The sequence below is a fragment of the Geotrypetes seraphini genome, chromosome 15, assembly GCF_902459505.1.
Source record: "Geotrypetes seraphini chromosome 15, aGeoSer1.1, whole genome shotgun sequence".
NCBI lineage: Eukaryota > Metazoa > Chordata > Amphibia > Gymnophiona > Dermophiidae > Geotrypetes > Geotrypetes seraphini.
In genome coordinates this window covers 55,119,860-55,138,038 of record NC_047098.1, presented here as the reverse complement: position 1 = coordinate 55,138,038, position 18,179 = coordinate 55,119,860, and the positions used below count along the sequence as shown (strand labels likewise).

Genomic DNA, 18,179 nt, shown 5'->3' with positions numbered 1-18,179 from the left:
CTCTCTGCTGGTGGATGCTCTCTTCTAATCTCTCCAGAGGATTACTGTTTCAGACGCCACCTCATCAGAAGGTCCTCATGAAAAATTCTTCGACCTATGCTTGGGGGGCTCACCTCGACAATCTCTGTACTCAAGGCCACTGGTCCAGCACGGACCGTCAGTGTCATATCAATCTGTTGGAACTTAGAACGATCTTCAGTGCTCTCAAAGCTTTTCAACATCTTCACGACCAGGTAGTCCTCATTGGATCGGACAACCAAGTCACCATGTACTATGTCAACAAGCAGGGAGGAACGGGATCTCTCTCCCTTTGTCAAGAAGCTCTGAAGGTTTGGGACTTGGCAATCCTCCACAACACCTTCTTCAAAGCTGTTTACATCCAAGGGGTGAAAAACTGTTTAGCGGACAAATTGAGTCATCTTCTGCAACCTCACAAATGGACACTCAATTCCTCGCCTCTTCATCACATTTTTTTCTCAGTGGGGGACTCCTCAGATAGATCTCTTTGCATCTCCCTACAACCACAAACTGCCTCAGTTCTGCTCCAGGATATATTCTCCTCATCGCCTCGAGGCAGATGCTTTTCTACTGGAATGGACGAATCTCTTCCTGTATTTATTCCCACCATTCCCTCTCATTCTCAAAACTCTTGTCAAATTGAAGAACGATCATGCCACCATGATTCTGATAGCTCCTTGGTGGTCGAGACAACCGTGATACTCCCTTCTACTTCAACTCAGCACCAGGGAGCCATACCCTCTACCAGTTTTTCTGTCTCTGCTTACACAAAGTCAAGAATCTCTACTTCATTCCAGTTTGCAGTCTCTGCACCTTACAGCTTGGTACCTCTCTCTCAACATAACTCCTCTTCAGTTTTCTCAACCTGTAAGAGACATTTTAGAGGCTTCTAGAAAGCCTGCCACTAGACAATGCTACCACCAAATATGGACTAGATTTTCTACGTGGTGCATCTCTTATGACATGGAGCCTCGAGATACCTCCTTGGCTTCTCTCTTGGATTATCTTTTGCACTTGTCTACTTCTGGCCTGAAGTCTAGATCCATTCGAGTCCATCTTAGTGCAATTGCTGCTTTTCATCAGCCTATTGAAGGGAAACTCCTCTCTGCTCTTCCGGTGGTTTCAAAATTTATGAAAGGACTTTTCAATGTCAAACCTCCTCTCAAACAGCCTCCAGTGGTTTGGGATCTCAATGTTGTTCTTGCTCAATTGATTTAGTCTCCATTTGAACCAATGTCTACGGCTCATCTGAAGTATCTCACTTGGAAAGTGGTGTTTCTCATTGCCCTCACATCTGCTCGAAGAGTCAATGAACTGCAGGCGTTAGTTGCTGATCCACCTTTCAGTTTTCCATCATGATAAGGTGGTCCTCCCTACTCATCCTAAATTCTTACCTAAAGTGGTTTCAGAATTTCATCTCAATCAATCTATTGTACTTCCAGTGTTTTTTTCCAAGACCTCATTCTCATACGCGAGTGCCTTCCCGCCCAGTACAGGGCGAGTCTCCCCCAGTACCTTAAATCATCCCCCATAGCCCCCTGTATCCCCAGTACCATAAATCATTCCCACGTACCCCCAGTACAAATTTTTTTAACTCACTCCTGCATATTTTTAAACCCCACACCACCGCTGCATATTTTAAACCTGTCCGCCCGCCCACTGCCGCCGTCGTGGTACCTGGTGGTCCAGTGTATTTCCCAGCCAGGTAAGGAGCGCGAAGGTCAGGCACAAGCTTACCGCGCTCCCGCCTGGCCCTGTGCTGCTTTCTGAATGGCTGCAGTCAGTTCTCGCAATAATTGCTATAGTATTTCCAATTTTTGACTATTGTAACTCATTGCATCTTGAACTACCTAAATGCATGATTCAGGCCTTATAGTTATCTCAGAATGTGGTAACTAGATTGATCACAAGCATGTCTAAATTTGATCATATTAGACCTGTCCTTCAAGCTCTACATTGGCTGCCAGTATCTGCATGAATTGAATTTAAGACTTTGTGCTTGATTTACAAGGTATTGAACAATAGCAGTCCTATTGCTTTGACATTACTGTTTCAGAGGTATCATACTTCGCAATCATTATGTTTTGATGACATGAATCTATTGGAAGTTAAATAATTTAAATGTGTTAAACTTTTGATTCAACGCCAAGCTATGCTTTCTATTCAAGGTGTAACATTGTGGAATATACTACCTTTAGAAATTAGCTCTCTGCCTGAGCTTTTGCATTTTAGAAAATGTCTGAAAACAATTTTATTTGAGCATTTTTATCTGTAGGTTTTATGTTAGAATGTTTTATAGTTGAATTGTTTCTTTTTTGTATGAAGTCTTGTGGTTGTATGTGTTTTTATGTACTAGTATGTTTTATTGGACCTGTACAGAACTGACAGATGTAGTGGGTTATACATTTTTTAAATAATTATTTTGATATTTTTGCTATGACAGCAATATTGAAAAAGCTGAGTTTCTGAAGTTAAATGATCTAGGTAAGGGGCTTATTTTTAGCACTTAGCTTGTTTGTTGTTGGAAATTGCACCCTTTGTGCCATTCCTTGAGTTATCGCTATACACCGAGTGGAGGAGTAGTTGGAGCACCTGCCTGACAGCTGGAGAAACCAGGTTCAAATCCCCCTTTTGCTGCTTCTTGTGATCTTGGAGCTCAATTTCTAAGCTGAATAAACTTTGTTCGAGATATCTCTGGTTCTCTGGATTCCTGGTGCTGTGCTGTTCTGATTTGGTTAAACTTGGACATAGGGCAATAGAAGAGATCTAGAAAGTTAATAAAAAGCAGGAGTCATAGCCATCAATCCTAGGATCTCTCTTGGTCATAACTCACTGCCTGAACTGCTATACCACGTCGCCTCTTGTCTTGAGTCTTAACTTGTCTGGTTCCAAAGCTGTCTCGGAGCTTGCTATTTGCTTTAGAAGAAACCCCTAATATCCCTCTCTAATTTATTTTTATTACAGGTACAGTTATAAAAATTGTATCTTTAATACAAGCTTTTATTAAAACCTTTATTCCAAAATATTTTGTTTTCCAGATATCCTAATAGTGTGTGCTTTCATTTTGTTTGGTTTTGATACAGATGCCTCAAATTCAGATGATTCATCCAAAAAGCAGATAGAGGATAAACCAGTGATGCCAAGTCCAGAGCAGGTGTTTGCTGAATGTTCACAAGAGAGAATTCTGGGTTTACTGGCTGCCATGTTACCAATGTTTAAATTGGTAAGAATAGCATATTTCTTCCTTGAAGAGAAATCCTGTTTTCCTAGCTTTGTTTAGGTTGCCATGGAATCTGTGGATCAGATTATACCTAGTGCCATTTTCATCATGTATTTTATCACACATGCCATGTCTCACGTCAGTAGTTGGCCACTGTAGGCAGGTTTTTTTGTTGTTGTTGTTTTTTTAAGTGGCCTTAGACGTAAAAAAAAATATTCAGATATTTAGTTCTACTATCCAGATAATGCAGTCAGCATCAGAACATATTTGGATAGGGATATTCAATCCATTATCTGGATAACTTAGGACAGGGGTAGGCAATTCCGGTCCTCGAAAGCCGGAGCCAGGTCAGGTTTTCAGGATATCCACAATAAATATGCACGAGATAGATTTGCATCTCAAGGAGGCAGTGCTTGCAAATCCATCTCATACATATTCATGGTGGAGATCCTGAAAACCTGACCTGGCTCCGGCTCTCAAAGACTGGAATTGCCTACCCCTGACTTAGGACAACCTTTTTAGGAAACAGATATTGCTTCTGAATGTCCCTACAGCCCACCCTGGTATGATCCGAATAGTGCTGGGCCAGAATATGGGCAGCCTCAGAATCAGGGCAGCCTCAGAATTTATCTGGATAGCATGGTTATCTGAATAATTTAAAACAACAAAATGGTTATTGCGACAGTAGGGCATGGTACCCCAAGAGAAGGTTTGTACAGACACACAGACCACACTCGGGAGTATTCAGGAAAAGAACTTTTTAATTAGACAGCAGTGCAGAGCCTGTTTCTTCACAGGCTCCATAAAGTTTGGTTCTTCAAAGAAACAGCTGGGCTTTTCTCAAGTTTTTTCACTAAGCACAGGTCATATTCTCAGGAGGGCTTGCCATGCCCCAAACACAGTCTTTATCCTAGGTTCAGGAAACAGTTTTAGGCAGTATTCGGTCACAGCTTTGAGCAGGAACTAGTATAAATGCAGAGTTTTAGTATAAACAATACAATATCTCAATGCTGGACTAGTGCAAACAGTTTCACATAATAACTTTGCTTTTTGCTGTTTCATGAGTATGCCTCAGCCCCACCACTCCTCCGCTGTGCTATCTTGTGACTGCGGGGAGATTTAAGTGGCACTTCATCATCGGCTGCTCATATTTTTTAACTGTGAAAATTCTTCATGCATTCTTATAAAAATTGTTATCTTTTAATGTAAAAGTGATGTAAATACTTAGCTTGTCAGCCAACGTCTGCGAGTCTAACCTGACATGTTTTGCGCCAAATGGCGCTGTATCAAGGGTCTCCCGAGTATGCGCTAGTCATCCGACTCGTAGTAATGTTAAGAGTAAGACTACTACTACGAGTCGGATGACTAGCGCGTACTCGGGAGACCCTTGATACAGCGCCATTTGGCGCGAAACATGTCAGGTTAGACTCCCAGACGTTGGCTGACAAGCTAAGTATTTACATCACTTTTACATTAGAAGATAACAATTTTTATAAGAATGCATGAATAATTTTCACAGTTAAAAAATATGAGCAGCCGATGATGAAGTGCCACTTAAATCTCCCCGCAGTCACAAGATAGCACAGCGGAGGAGTGGTGGGGCTGAGGCATACTCATGAAACAGCAAAAAGCAAAGTTATTATGTGAAACTGTTTGCACTAGTCCAGCATTGAGATATTGTATTGTCTATTCTACATTTTGGGACTGGTATAACTATTTATTATCATAGCCATATTTGTGGAGTTTTAGTATAAAGGCAGAGACTTTCAGTAGTAGAGTCTTACCTCCAACAAACTTATCAGCAAAACAGATCAGCCCTTCCATTCAGCTTCCCTAGTTCCCAGCTTCCTTGTTCCCTCTAGCACCTTTCTTCCTGGCTCTGGCTCGGTCTTTTAAGTTCCTCAGAGTCACTTCCTGGTTTCATATTCTTCTCCCCTCCCTCCCTCCCTGAAGGAAACTCTTTCTTTCTCAGTGCTGCTTTGGTTGTAAGACAACTTAGCCAGGAGGGTGAGTGCTGGGTTTTCTTTAGGTTTATTCTGAGTCTGAGAAGCAGTGTCAAGCAAGGGAAATGACAGGGTTTCATACCCTCTGTCACAGTTATCCTAAATTATCTGGCTAGCAAACCAAATATCCTTGTTATCTAGATAAATCCCAGGGCTGCCCTTACACTATCTGGGTTAGTACTGAGGCAGGCTGTAGTGGTATTCAGAGGCACTATCTGACTCTCTCCTAAAAAGGTTGTCCTAAGTTATCCAGATAACAGATTGAAGATCTGAAGAGTCAACTCTAGCCACTATCCAGATAGGGCCAGATTTTGTAAATGGCGCTTAAGCGTGCCTACATTTTATGCATTGCTCAGCATGATTATCAGTCAACCACTAGACATCCTTTATAGAATCCCGCCTAGCTTTTCCTAGTGACACCTAAGTCTACCACACCTATTCTCCATCCCTAACCACGCCTACTTTTCAGGTAAGTGTCATTGGGTATCAGAGGGCACCTTGACCTAGGCATCTCTATGCGTTTTAAAAGTTCTGAGCAGAACTCTTAATTGCTGATCTGAATTTTTTTTTTTCTGATTAGCTGAAAACTGGCACGGTCAATTACCATGCCAATTTAAAAAATGTTGAGCACGCATTCCAAAGTTGAGCACTTAGCAATGCCTAATGTAGGCATCCTATACAGAATCTGGCCCATAGTGCATCTGAATATCTTTGGCAATTGCACTTGTCTAGAAACCACAGTGGTGGGCAACCTGTAGCCCAAAGGTTGAATTGGGCCCACCATTTCATTTTATGTAGCCTGTGAGACCATGTGAAGTTTACCCAGAAAAGTCATTAACCAAAACTGAAAAGAATTCATAGAAATGATATAAGTTAATGACATAGTATATGATGACAGATAAACCTAAATGGTCCATTAGTCTGCCCAATAGCCACATGTGTTAATATATTCACAGTTAAATTGTCTATTTTCTTTGGTATTTCTGGGACATAGACTGGAGAAATCCACCCAGTACGATTTTTAGGTCCTAACTGCTGGAATTGCCATCAAAAGCTTGTTCCAGCCTCTCAAAGCCATCTTTTCCTGTCATTTGTGGGATACTGACCATAAAAATCTGTCCAGCACTGTCCTCACATTTCAAATTAATAGTTTCCTACGAAGTTCTCCCCAACCCATACAGGACACAGACCATGCAAGTGTGCCTGGTGCTGACCTTAGTTCAGTTTATACCGTTTGTTTTCTACTTAGAGATCCTTTGTGTTCATCCAATGCTTTTTTGAATTCCACTTGTGTCTTCATCTCCACCACCTCCCTCAGAAGGAATTTCCAGACATCAAGCACCCTGTCCATGAAAAAGAATTTCCTAATATTACTCCTACGTTTACCACGCTGCAACCTCAATTTATGTCCTCTGGTTTTACCATTTTCACTTCTCTGCAAAATATTTGCTTCTATATTAAATCTTTTCATGTATTTAAACATCTATATCATATTTTCCCTGTCCCCTCCTCTCCTCTAGAGTTATACATATTCAGGTCTTCCAGTCTCTTCTTGTGCAAACCCATACCATTTTTTGTTGCCTTTCTTTGGACTGCTTCATGTCTTTTTACATCCTTAGTGAGATATGGCTTCCAAAATTGACCACAATACTCCACAATAATGCTGTATTTTAAGGCAGATTTGTGGTAACATTTCCTTTTTGTTTTGCAGGGCTCCACAGTCTCTCTAATCAATCTAGAGCAGATCCTGCCACTGATGTTCCAGGTTGTAATCTCCAATGCTGGCCACTTAAATGAAACCTATCACTTAACTCTGGGCCTTGTGGGAAAGTTGATTCTCCGGCTTTCCCCTGCTGAAGTGGATGCTGCTGTGTCTAAGGTCCTCTCGGCCAAACATAAGCTGCTGCTGACAGGAGATGGAAGCACCATGCCAGAAGGATGGAAAACTATACATCTTCTTTTCAGTCTGGGAGCCGTATGTCTGGACAGGTGCTATGGGATTTTATACTCATACTATTACCAAATCAATTATACCATAAAGAGAATACTAGGTTCAAGTATCTCCCAATAATACCCCCTCTCCAGAATTCTTTGATCCTCAGAAACACCACTCTTTGTTCAATAGGTTTTCACTACATAGAGCTTTATGTGTTCTTTCATCATAGGATCGTTATATTTTTTATTATTATTTTTATTTCATTAAATTAAGTGTTTCTTTTATACTAAAAGGTGCTAAGTCTTATCAATATCTGTCCCTGATTCCGACCACATTGAAAAGCTAAGTACTAGCAAATATTAACTGAGTACCAAAATTGATAAGACTTAACACTTTTAGTATAAAAGAAACACTTAATTTAATGAAATAAAAATAATAATGAAAAAATATAATGGTCCTATGATGACAGAACACATACAGCTTTATGTAGTGAAAACTTATTGAACACAGAGTGGTGTTTCTGAGGATCAAAGAATTCTGAAGAGCTGGTATTATTGGGAGATACTTAAAGCTAGTATTCTCTTTATGGTATAATTGAATAGATTAACACTAGATGAACAGAAGCAATAATTTAGCACAGTGGTTCTTACACATGGAGTTAAATATTTATGTAATTCAATTGGTCATTAATTTTTCCCTCTCAATTCTATTTGTTTTTAGTATCTAGGAAGACATGAATATTGTGGGTTTTGAAAGCTTCTGCTTGCTTAGAAACATAGAAATATAGAAATAGACGGCAGATAAGGGCCACGGCCCATCTAGTCTGCCCACCCTAATGTCCCTCCCCTACCTTTGCCCTGTGAATAGATCCCATGTGCCGATCCCATTTGGCCTTAAAATCAGGCACGCTGCTGGCCTCAATCACCTGTAGTGGAAGATTATTCCAGCGATCAACCACTCTTTCAGTGAAAAAGAATTTCCTAGTGTCACCTCGTAGTTTCCCGCCCCTGATTTTCCACGGATGCCCTCTTGTTGTCGTGGGACCCTTGAAAAAGAAGATATCTTCCTCCGCCTCGATGCGGCCCATAAGATACTTGAACGTCTCGATCATGTCTCCCCTCTCTCTGCGCTCCTCGAGCGAGTATAGCTGTAATTTGTCAAGCCGTTCTTCATATGGAAGATCCTTGAGTCTCGAGACCATCCTGGTGGCCATTCTCTGCACCGACTCCAGTCTCAGCACATCCTTGCGATAATGCGGCTTCCAGAATTGCACACAGAATTGCTTTGTGGTTATCTGTGCAGAGTTCAAAATGGGTACTTCACTGTACATTTAAACTGGGGCTGGGTAAGCTTTGGGTCCAAGAGCCACATTGAGAGCCTAGTCCAGAGGCCCCCTCCCCCTCTTTCAGAGATATGAGGCACACACAGGGAAGCAGTCATCTGCAAAGAGGCGAGATTGAGAGCACTTGTGCCCTGCGAATATCATTTCAAGCCATAGGTTGCCAAAAGTAAAATCCACACATTTTATTCTGTAATTTAAGAAATAGACTTAAAGAGTAAGCAAATTGTGAGGAGAAACAGGAATGTTCATATTTAGACACAAGAGACCAAAATGACATGCATCGTTTGTAAGATAGGAGCTTATCTGAATAAGCATATTGAAAATGCTGTAATGTGGGGAAACAGCCACCTTTAATGCATTCTCTAAAATGACTCAGTTTCATTTTAAAAGTAATTTTGTTTTGTGTGTTAATGCTTCTCTCTTTCAGCCGGGTAGGTCTGGACTGGGCATGCTCCATGGCCGAAATTCTTCGGGGGTTAAATGCTTGCCTTCAGTGGCATGCTGTGATTGCTTCCTTCATGGACCACTGCATTAAACAGCTCCCTTTCCAGCTGAAGCGCATCAATATTTTCACTTTGTTGGTGCTGGTAGGCTTTCCAGAGGTAAGGAAATTGTTAGGGTTGAATTTTTGTGCATAGGCCTGTAGATAATGTTTTTATATCGTATACCCTTTTATTTAAATGATTTTGCCACCTTGATATCTAAAGAAAAAAATCTTTGTGTTCTTGAAAGCTCAAGTATGTCTTTGGATAGTTCTTAGTTTGGTCCTGTAAAGCCAGATAGTCCATACACAGTTCAACTATCTTTAGGGCCAGTATAGCTGCTAGAGTTCTGAATGCTACTGTTCTTGGTTTCTTGGCATCTGGTGTGTGTAACACATCAGAGAGGGCTGAAGCATCTCTCCTAGTTGTTTGGACATCCACGCCATAGAAAAGAAAGTTGATACTCTCTTATTTGCATAGTATCAATGTTAATTACTGAACCTGGAAATATGATCCCACTTCTCCTTATGATGCAAAACAGGAGATTTTGCAAACTACATTTTTAAATAATGCATCTGAAACCATCTTTAAGATCATATTTCTTATTATTTTTCTTTCATTTTTCAATCAAAATTTTTTTTAATGCAATACTTATCTATTTAGCCATTTCAACCATTATAAATCTGTATGGTTCAGGGACTCTGCAATGCCGATAATGCTGCTTGTGTCCTTTTATGAAATAAACAAGTTGGTTGTACATCAGTGATCTTCAGTAGAGTGTTCATTGTCCGTTCCCACTTCCTTTTGTACTGATAATTATTAGAACACCATGCATCCATCAAGAGCAGTATTTTTTTCTTTTTGTCCTGGTAGTTTTTGTCTGCTCTTTTGGGCTTTTAGAAAAGCTCATGTCTCCTCAACCCTAGTAGAAGCTGGTTCCATGAGCCTTCATTCACAACTACTGACACATAATCCCTCTCCTATCTAGTTCAGCCATGACAATGACAGTGCTTGGCCACAGGCTATGGACAATTGCTCTCTAAGCCTGGCTGCTGGGTCTCACCATCCTACAATAGCTGGGACTCGCTGTCCATATCTCTCTTGCAACAATTTTGTTCATCAGTAATGTGTGCATTCCTGAACTTGGTTTTGTCATTTTGCAAGTTTAGGCTTCTAATAAACAGACTTTTCCTTATGGCGAAACTTGAAGTTGAAAACTGTCACACAGAGGTCAATTAGTCCCCCTTATTCTGTTGCTCTTAACTATTTATATATTCCATCTTTGCTTACACCCTATGCTGTCTACTAAAATGTCTTATTGCATATTGTGTTGACATTGTAATTTGAATACTTTTACTGCTGTAATTGTCTATGGCCTATGTTTGACTTTATTCTTGCTGTATACTGCCTTGAGTGAATTCCATCAAAAAAGCAGTAAATAAATCCTAATAAATAAATAAATAAATACTCAGCAGCTTAAACATGTACGGTACATACAAAGATATGTACAGATACATTATATAGATTGTGAGCCTGCCGGGACAGGCAGGGAAAGATGCTTGAGTACCTGAATAAATTCATGTAAACCGTTCTGAGCTCCCCTGGGAGAACAGCATAGAAAATTGAATAAATAAATAGAGTGAAAAGCTTCAGCCTCTGATCACCAGAGCTGGTATTGTGACATCACAATGCCTCATTCCACCAATGCCTAAGAGCCAACCTCATCAGTGATGTCACAATGCATCATTCCACCAATGCCTAAGAGCCAACCTCATCAGTGATGTCACAATGCCTCATTCCACCAATGCCTAAGAGCCAACCTCATCAGTGATGTCACAATGCCTCATTCCACCAATGCCTAAGAGCCAACCTCATCAGTGATGTCACAATGGCTTGATTGTCCTTTACTTGGCTCACTTTTACTACATTTTGATTTCTAGAGTGGTGCAGTGGTTAAAGCTACGGCCTCAGCACCCTGAGGTTGTGGGTTCAAACCCACGCTGCTCCTTGTGACCCTGGGCAAGTCACTTAATCCCCCCATTGCCCCAGGTACATTAGATAGATTGTGAGTCCGCCGGGACAGACAGGGAAAAATGCTTGAGGGCCTGAATAAATTCATGTAAATCATTCTGAGCTCCCCTGGGAGAACGATGTAGAAAATTGAATAAATAAATAAATGAGTATTTTCAGCATTGAAGTGTAGATCAGTTCTGATTGTGCATGCTGTTTGAGCACTGTCACATGTGTAACTAATACATTAATTGGTAAAATTCAGTCACCGAGTTTTTGTTTTTAGACCCTCCCACCGCCAACCATTCTTAGAATTTCTACATACAGCTTTGCCTGGTTTCTGTATAAAGAGTTTTAATTTTTTTTCATTTTAATTTTTAATTTAATTCTTATATACCGCTAATAACCGTGAGGTTTCTAAGCAGTTTACAAAAAAATGATGCATTAAAAGATACAATAAATAAAATAAATAAGATAGGTACTTGGAAATTCCCTAACTGTCCCAAAGGTTCACAATCTAACTAAAGTTTAAAAAGAACTGCTGTGAATTTTAATGGTAAAAAAGGTAGCATTTATACAATTGGTGCTGATACTGTCTGCATAAATGCTTTTCAATGCTGACCTGACAGGTTTTTAAAAAAACACATAAAGTATGGTTCTAAAAGGCAGGTATTTATTTCTATTCATTTATTACTTGCAAATTTTTTTTTTTTTTAAATATCACCCAAGTAATATAGATAAGTTCAAGAGGATTTGGGGACCATTAACAGAATATTGTAACAACTGATTTTCATTTTTCCCATATTAAGATAATGGTTAAAGGAGGGAGGGTGGGAGGAGGTAAGGTTTTTATTCTCTTTGTCGTAAATTATAAATGATCTATCATAATAGATATTATTCTTATGTGACAATAACAAAATAAAGAGAGGGAAAAGGATTAATAATTAAATAATAATTGATAAAATCATTATAATTTATTGATATATAAAATTGTAATAAAGATAATATAAGATATATATTATATAAAATACATTATAGATATATCAAGTGTATTGTTAAAATAATTGTATGACAATTTATGACACTTGTTGTTATATGTAAAAATCAATAAAAAACTTAAAACATCAAAAAAACATAAATATCACTCAAGTCAGTGTACAGTACATTAAATAATAAGTGAATATGGACACAGAGAAAGAATGATCCATAGTAGAAACTAAAACCTTCAAATGAAACTCTGCACTTGAAGCATAGTACTTTGAAACTATGAAATAGCAGAGAATTTGTTCTACTTACCTTTCCAGATGCAAGCAGCCTAAAGTAGAAAGAAGGTGGTGTACCTTGAAAAGTCTTTTTGGGGACAATTTGCTTCTATTTGGTTAAACTTTTAGTTGCATGTCACGTGTGTGTGAGGCATATTCAGATAGTTTGAGGGTAAATAGGAGAACATAAAAATAATTTCATTGACAAAAGATAAAGCAAGCAGAAATATTGAAGTCTCTGATAGGAGCTTTTGCAGGAGGGTTGTTTTAATCTTTCTCCTTCCACCTCGTACTGTAGGTGCTGTGCATGGGGACTTCTTCAGTGTATGTGGATAGTGCCAATGAGCCTCATAATATCATCATCCTGAAGCATTTCACGGAGAAAAATAGGGCGGTGATCATTGATGTCAAAACCCGGAAAAGGAAAACAGGTTCTTTGACTTTAAGTCTTTATTTATTTTTTTTTTTAAATAGCTTTCTGGGTGACCTAAGAATTGTGTTTGATATTTTACCCTATATAAATCAAAAACGTAAAAGATTTGATCCATTAGAACTGGTCTTTCTTTCTTGTGCCTATGGGAGATGTAGAAATCCTTAATGATTAGGATCCCAAAATCGTTTTGCTGTCTGATGCAAACTGGGACAATTTAAAGGGCTTCGGGGCTATTGCCACGCGGCAGCCACTAGTGCGGCTTTGTAAAAGAGGCCATAAGTCTCTTGATCATTATTGCACACACATATCTAGTTTCCTTGTTCTAGGTAGTGCTGGATATGACCATTATAGTACAGCAGTGCCATTTTAACATTAATTTTTCCGTAGTATAGTAAGTAACACAGCTAAAATACTGCATTTCTGCCTCCTTTGCAAGAAGCCAACCTTTTAAAAGGAACATTAATTCACTGTAGTAGGTTATATGGATAAGGTGGTCGGGACCATGAAATGAAGTCTTTTGGTTTTACATTTGTCTGCCACTCCCTATGCACACACCATGTGAAAAGGACTTCACAACTAAGAATTAGTGTGCATTTACTGTTACATCCCTACAAGGTTACATTACATTACATTACATTACATTCATGATTTCTATTCCGCCTGTGTCTTGCGGTTCTAAGCGGATTACAAAATTAGAAGAAAACTGGACATTTCCAGGAAGTTTACATATCAGGTACATATCAAGTTTACATATCAAGTTTACATATCAGGTAAGAATAGCAATACATTCATGTTAGGAAGATTATTACCTAATGTTGAGGGAAGAAATATTCTGGTTACAGATGGAGGTTGCTTGTTTAGGGGGTAAGGTTTGAAGAATTGGCTAGGAGATACTATAGGGTCTATTTATTTTGTACTTTTGCCATCTATTTTTAGTTAAAGGTTACTTTGCATTTACTTAGTATGTGCAAAAATTAGGTATAATAAATTCAGGTTAGTGCACTGATGGCCTCTAACCCACCTATTCTTTCCAGCCAAAAATTATTACACTGAGAGAGAGAGAGAGAGAGTGTGTGAGTAGATCTGTTTGTCTGCCTGTGTTTGTCCAACGGGGCAGAGAAGGTGATGGTTCTCAGAGCTTTGCATCCATCATAATATTCCTAACTGATTCAGCAACCATAATGTGCTTTAAGTTCCCTTACTGGTATAAAATCTGGTTGTAGCTGAAGGGGATTGCATGCTGCTCTTAGCCATGGAATTGCATTGCGTTGCTTGGCTTATATGTCGTAGAGGAAGTGGGGAAATACTGGAAGTAATATGATCTAGATGAACATAAGAACATAAGCAGTGCCTCTGCTGGGTCAGACCAGAGGTCCATCCCGCCCAGCAGTCCGCCCCCGTGGCGGCCCAACAGGTCATGACCTGCCTTAATCACCAGAAGGGGCCCCCTTGCCCCCTAGGTTTCTCATCGAAGTCCTATCTTCCCATCAATGTCCTAACCCTCCGGCCTTGCACCTGCACGACCTGGTGAGCTGTCTATACTTATGCAACACCCCAGCACCTCCCTCAGTACCCCACGATCCCCTTTTCCCTCAGGAATCTGTCCAATCCCTGTTTGAATCCCTGTACTGTACTCTGCCGGATCACTTCCTCCGGGAGCGCATTCCATTTGTCCACGACCCTTTGGGTGAAGAAAAACTTCCTTGCATTTGATTTGAACCTATCTCCCTTCAGTTTCTCTGAGTGCCCCCTCGTCCCTGTCGTCCCTTTTAGTCTGAAGAACCTGTCCCTGTCCACCCTCTCTATGCCCCTAAGTATTTTGAAGGTCTCTATCATATCCCCCCTGAGCCTCCTCTTTTCCAGAGAGAAGAGCCCCAGTTTATCCAGCCTCTCGGCATATGGGCAGTTTTCCAGCCCTCTTACCAGTTTCGTTGCCCTCCTTTGGACTCTCTCAAGAACTGCCATGTCCTCCTTGAGGTGCGGCGACCAATATTGAACGCAGTATTCCAGATGTGGGCGCACCATCGCTCGATACAGCGGCATGATGACTTCCCGCGTCCTGGTTGATATGCCCCTCTTGATGATGCCCAGCATCCTGTTGGCTTTCTTCGAGGCTGCTGCACACTGTGCGGATGGTTTCATGGATGGATCCACTAGCACACCCAAGTCTCTCTCAAGTCCGGAGTCTTCCAGCAATCTCCCCCCCCCATTTTATACTCGAACAACGGGTTCTTTTTCCCTATGTGCATGACCTTGCATTTATCTACGTTAAAGCGCATTTGCCATTTGTTTGCCCAGTCCTCCAGCTTATCGAGGTCCCTTTGCAGAACTGTAAGAGAAAAATAACAGTGAGGTAGATATTCAAAGCGATTTAAATAGTCAGAAACAGCTTCTGGCTGTTTAAATCGCGAACCTGGAGGAGTGTAGTGGAGGAGTGGCCTAGTGGTTAGAGCTGCTGCCTCTGCACCCTGAGGTTGCAGATTTGATCCTAGTGTCACTCCTTATGACTTGGGGCAAGTCACTTAACCCTCCATTGCCTCAGGTACCATATAGTTAGACTGTGAGCCCGCCTGGACAGATAGGGAAAATACCTAGAGTACCTGATTACTATTCAATGTATTGTAAACTGCTTTGATATTGATGGAGGAAAGGCGGTATAGCAAGTAAAAAATAACCATAACCTTATTCAGGGCACTTAAACTGGATAGCACTGCTGAAAATGCCTGATGAGTGCCTAAGTTACTTTGGGGGCATACAGAGTCGGCACTTAGCCATTTAAGGTCAAACACCTAAAAGATCACCTCATTGCCACATCAAAGCTACCTTCAGACCATGCTTTGGAACTGGTGAATGCCAGATCAGCTGATCCAAGATGTCATCTATGAACAGAATCTTGACATTTTAGGAATAAGTGAAATCTGGCTAGATGAAAGCGGGGGATCTACCACTGGCTGAACTGTGCCTAACATGTTTCAGCATCCAACATCAACCAAGACCAGGAAGATGGGATGGAGGGGTAGCAGTCCTGATTTGGGATACAATCAAACTGCACAAAATCATCATTCCCCAGCTAAATGAACCTGAATCTCTTTTAATCCAGCTACAAGAGGAGTTACCAGTATGGGTGCTCATGATACACAGAGCACCTTGCAACAACATATCATCTGTGTAAGAACTCCTTGATCTGATTTCACAAGTAACCCTGAATTACCCTAGGATGGTGATCATGGGAGATTTCAATCTACACATTGAAACCACAGCTGTCTTCCTGGACACAGTGACAGTGCCAGGATTCACACAGGCGATTAATTCTCCAATTAATGAAACAGGTCACATATTAGACTTGGTATTCTACAAAGGGGTTGTCATCCCAGTATACTGAGAGAGCAGTATTGACATTACACCCCTAACATGGACATATCATTTTCTAATTAAGTTTTCCACTAACTAACCACCTGGAACACAAATAGCACCTCCCAAGTTTGGAAGGAGATCAGTGATTAAAAAAAAATAGCTGACTTCTGAGAATTTCCTAGAGGCTTTGGATAAAACAGCTTACAGTGTCAGAACAGGCTGATATTTGGAGTACACACATAGGACTCCTTTTACAAAGATGCGTTAGGGCCTTAACGCGGGGAATAGTGCGTGCTAGCCGCTACTGCCTCCTCTTGAGCAGGTGGTAGTTTTTCAGGGAGCGCACGCTAAAGCTAAAAACGCTAGCGCACTTTTGTAAAAGGAGCCCTTAGTTAAGACCTTAGAGAAAACAGCATCACTAAAAAGGGCTGATGTTCAACTCACAAATGCTCACCTTGGTTCTCTCCAGAACTTCAGACCCTTAAGCGAGAAGGACAAAAACTGGAAAGGAGCTGGTGTAAATCTCGCCTGGAGGAGGACAGGCTAAACTGTAGGAAATGTATGACAAAGTACTGCCAAGCCTTAGCAGCAGCCAAAAACCAATATTTCTCTTAATGCCAATTCAACCAAGCACCTGTTCAACATAGTTTATAGATTATAGTATTTGTATTCCAACTTTATACATGGCGGATCACAACTTCACATACATAATTTAAACAATGCAAAAGAAGAAAACACTCATGCATACACACTGCAAAACTATCAGTGTATCAATTCAACAAAAGTTCGCATTACTAAGAGGCATATTTCGTCTGGCAAAAAAAGATGTCACTTCAACAGTTTCTTAAATTGACCCAAATCTTTCTGCTGTTGAAGATATGCTGGAAGCTTGTTCCATTCCATTAGTCCAGCACAGGAGAAAACACTTTTTCTTAATGTTTCATGCTGTAGAATTTTATGAGATGGAATAACTGGATCGAAATGACCCCACAGAACGCAGTAAACTAGATGGAACATATGGCGCAACACAGTCCTTCAAATATATAGGTGATGACTTATTCAGTCTCAAAAACACCATCAATAACAGTTTATACTTTACTTGATGTTCCATTCGGCCTTTATCTGCCATCATGTTTCTATGTTCATATCTATGAATCCCACACAATAAATGAATTATTGAGTTTTGGGCAACCTGTAAAGCTCACATGCTGGATGATGAAATACCCAAAAAGAACCTATTGTATTCCCCACAACAGAACCAGCCTCCACAGTCAAAACTGAACTGCAATGATTTTGCTCCATACTTTGCCAACAAAATTAAGTGTCTCTGTCAGGATTTACAGGCAGTCCCACCCAACCTCCAATCAGCTAATCAGGAGCAAACAAACACTCCCTCCTAATGCAGACATATGGAACTCTTTCAACCCAATCACAGAGAAGAACTATGACAAAATCCTAAGAGATCTTTGACCAGCTGCCTGCTCCCTTGACCCCTGCCCATCAAAGATAGTGCCATAGGCAAGCAGGGGCTTCATAAAAAGTGCCATAAAAATTTTGAACTTCTCGCTTTCAAATGGGCAACTACCAACAGCATTAAAAAGAGCAGTGGTTCATCTTTTGTTTTAGAAATGTATTTTAATGTGTATGTTTTATTGGAAACTGCAGAGAATTTTGGATCTTGCAGTATATAAATATGTAAATAAATAAACCTTGATCAGGACAAACTCAAAAGTTACTAGTAAGTATCTAACATCTGATTTCTGAAAAAAAACTTATAGAACAAATAGTTTGTGCCCAACTTAATGACTGGCTTGAAGAGAGAAACTGGCTAGACACATGTCAATCTGGATTTAGACCCAGTTATGGAACAGAAACAGTCTTGTATCCCTACTAGATGATCTTCACAGAAACCAAGACAGACAGGGGATTTGCCTCTGTTTGTGTTACTAGTGCTACATTTCTCAGCAGCTTTTGACACTGTGGATCATGATATGCGTGATTCAGATTCTGTCTATCAGACAGACAACAGTCCATACTGTTTGAAGGCACTGACCTATGGGGTACCACAAGGATCAATATTGTCACCTATTCTGTTCAATATCTACCTCAAGCCACTAGC

General features: G+C 40.3%; 1 protein-coding gene across 2 annotated transcripts in view; it reads left to right on the top strand.

Moving 5' to 3' along the window:
- Positions 1-18,179, top strand: part of ZZEF1 (zinc finger ZZ-type and EF-hand domain containing 1) — a 227,694-nt gene that overhangs the window by 151,357 nt on the left and 58,158 nt on the right. For both annotated transcript variants that reach the window (XM_033921488.1, XM_033921487.1), the window contains exons 39-42: positions 3,102-3,241; positions 6,953-7,230; positions 8,947-9,121; positions 12,572-12,704. In XM_033921488.1, coding sequence (XP_033777379.1) covers positions 3,102-3,241; positions 6,953-7,230; positions 8,947-9,121; positions 12,572-12,704 — 726 coding nt within the window. The remainder of the gene's footprint in view (positions 1-3,101; positions 3,242-6,952; positions 7,231-8,946; positions 9,122-12,571; positions 12,705-18,179) is intronic.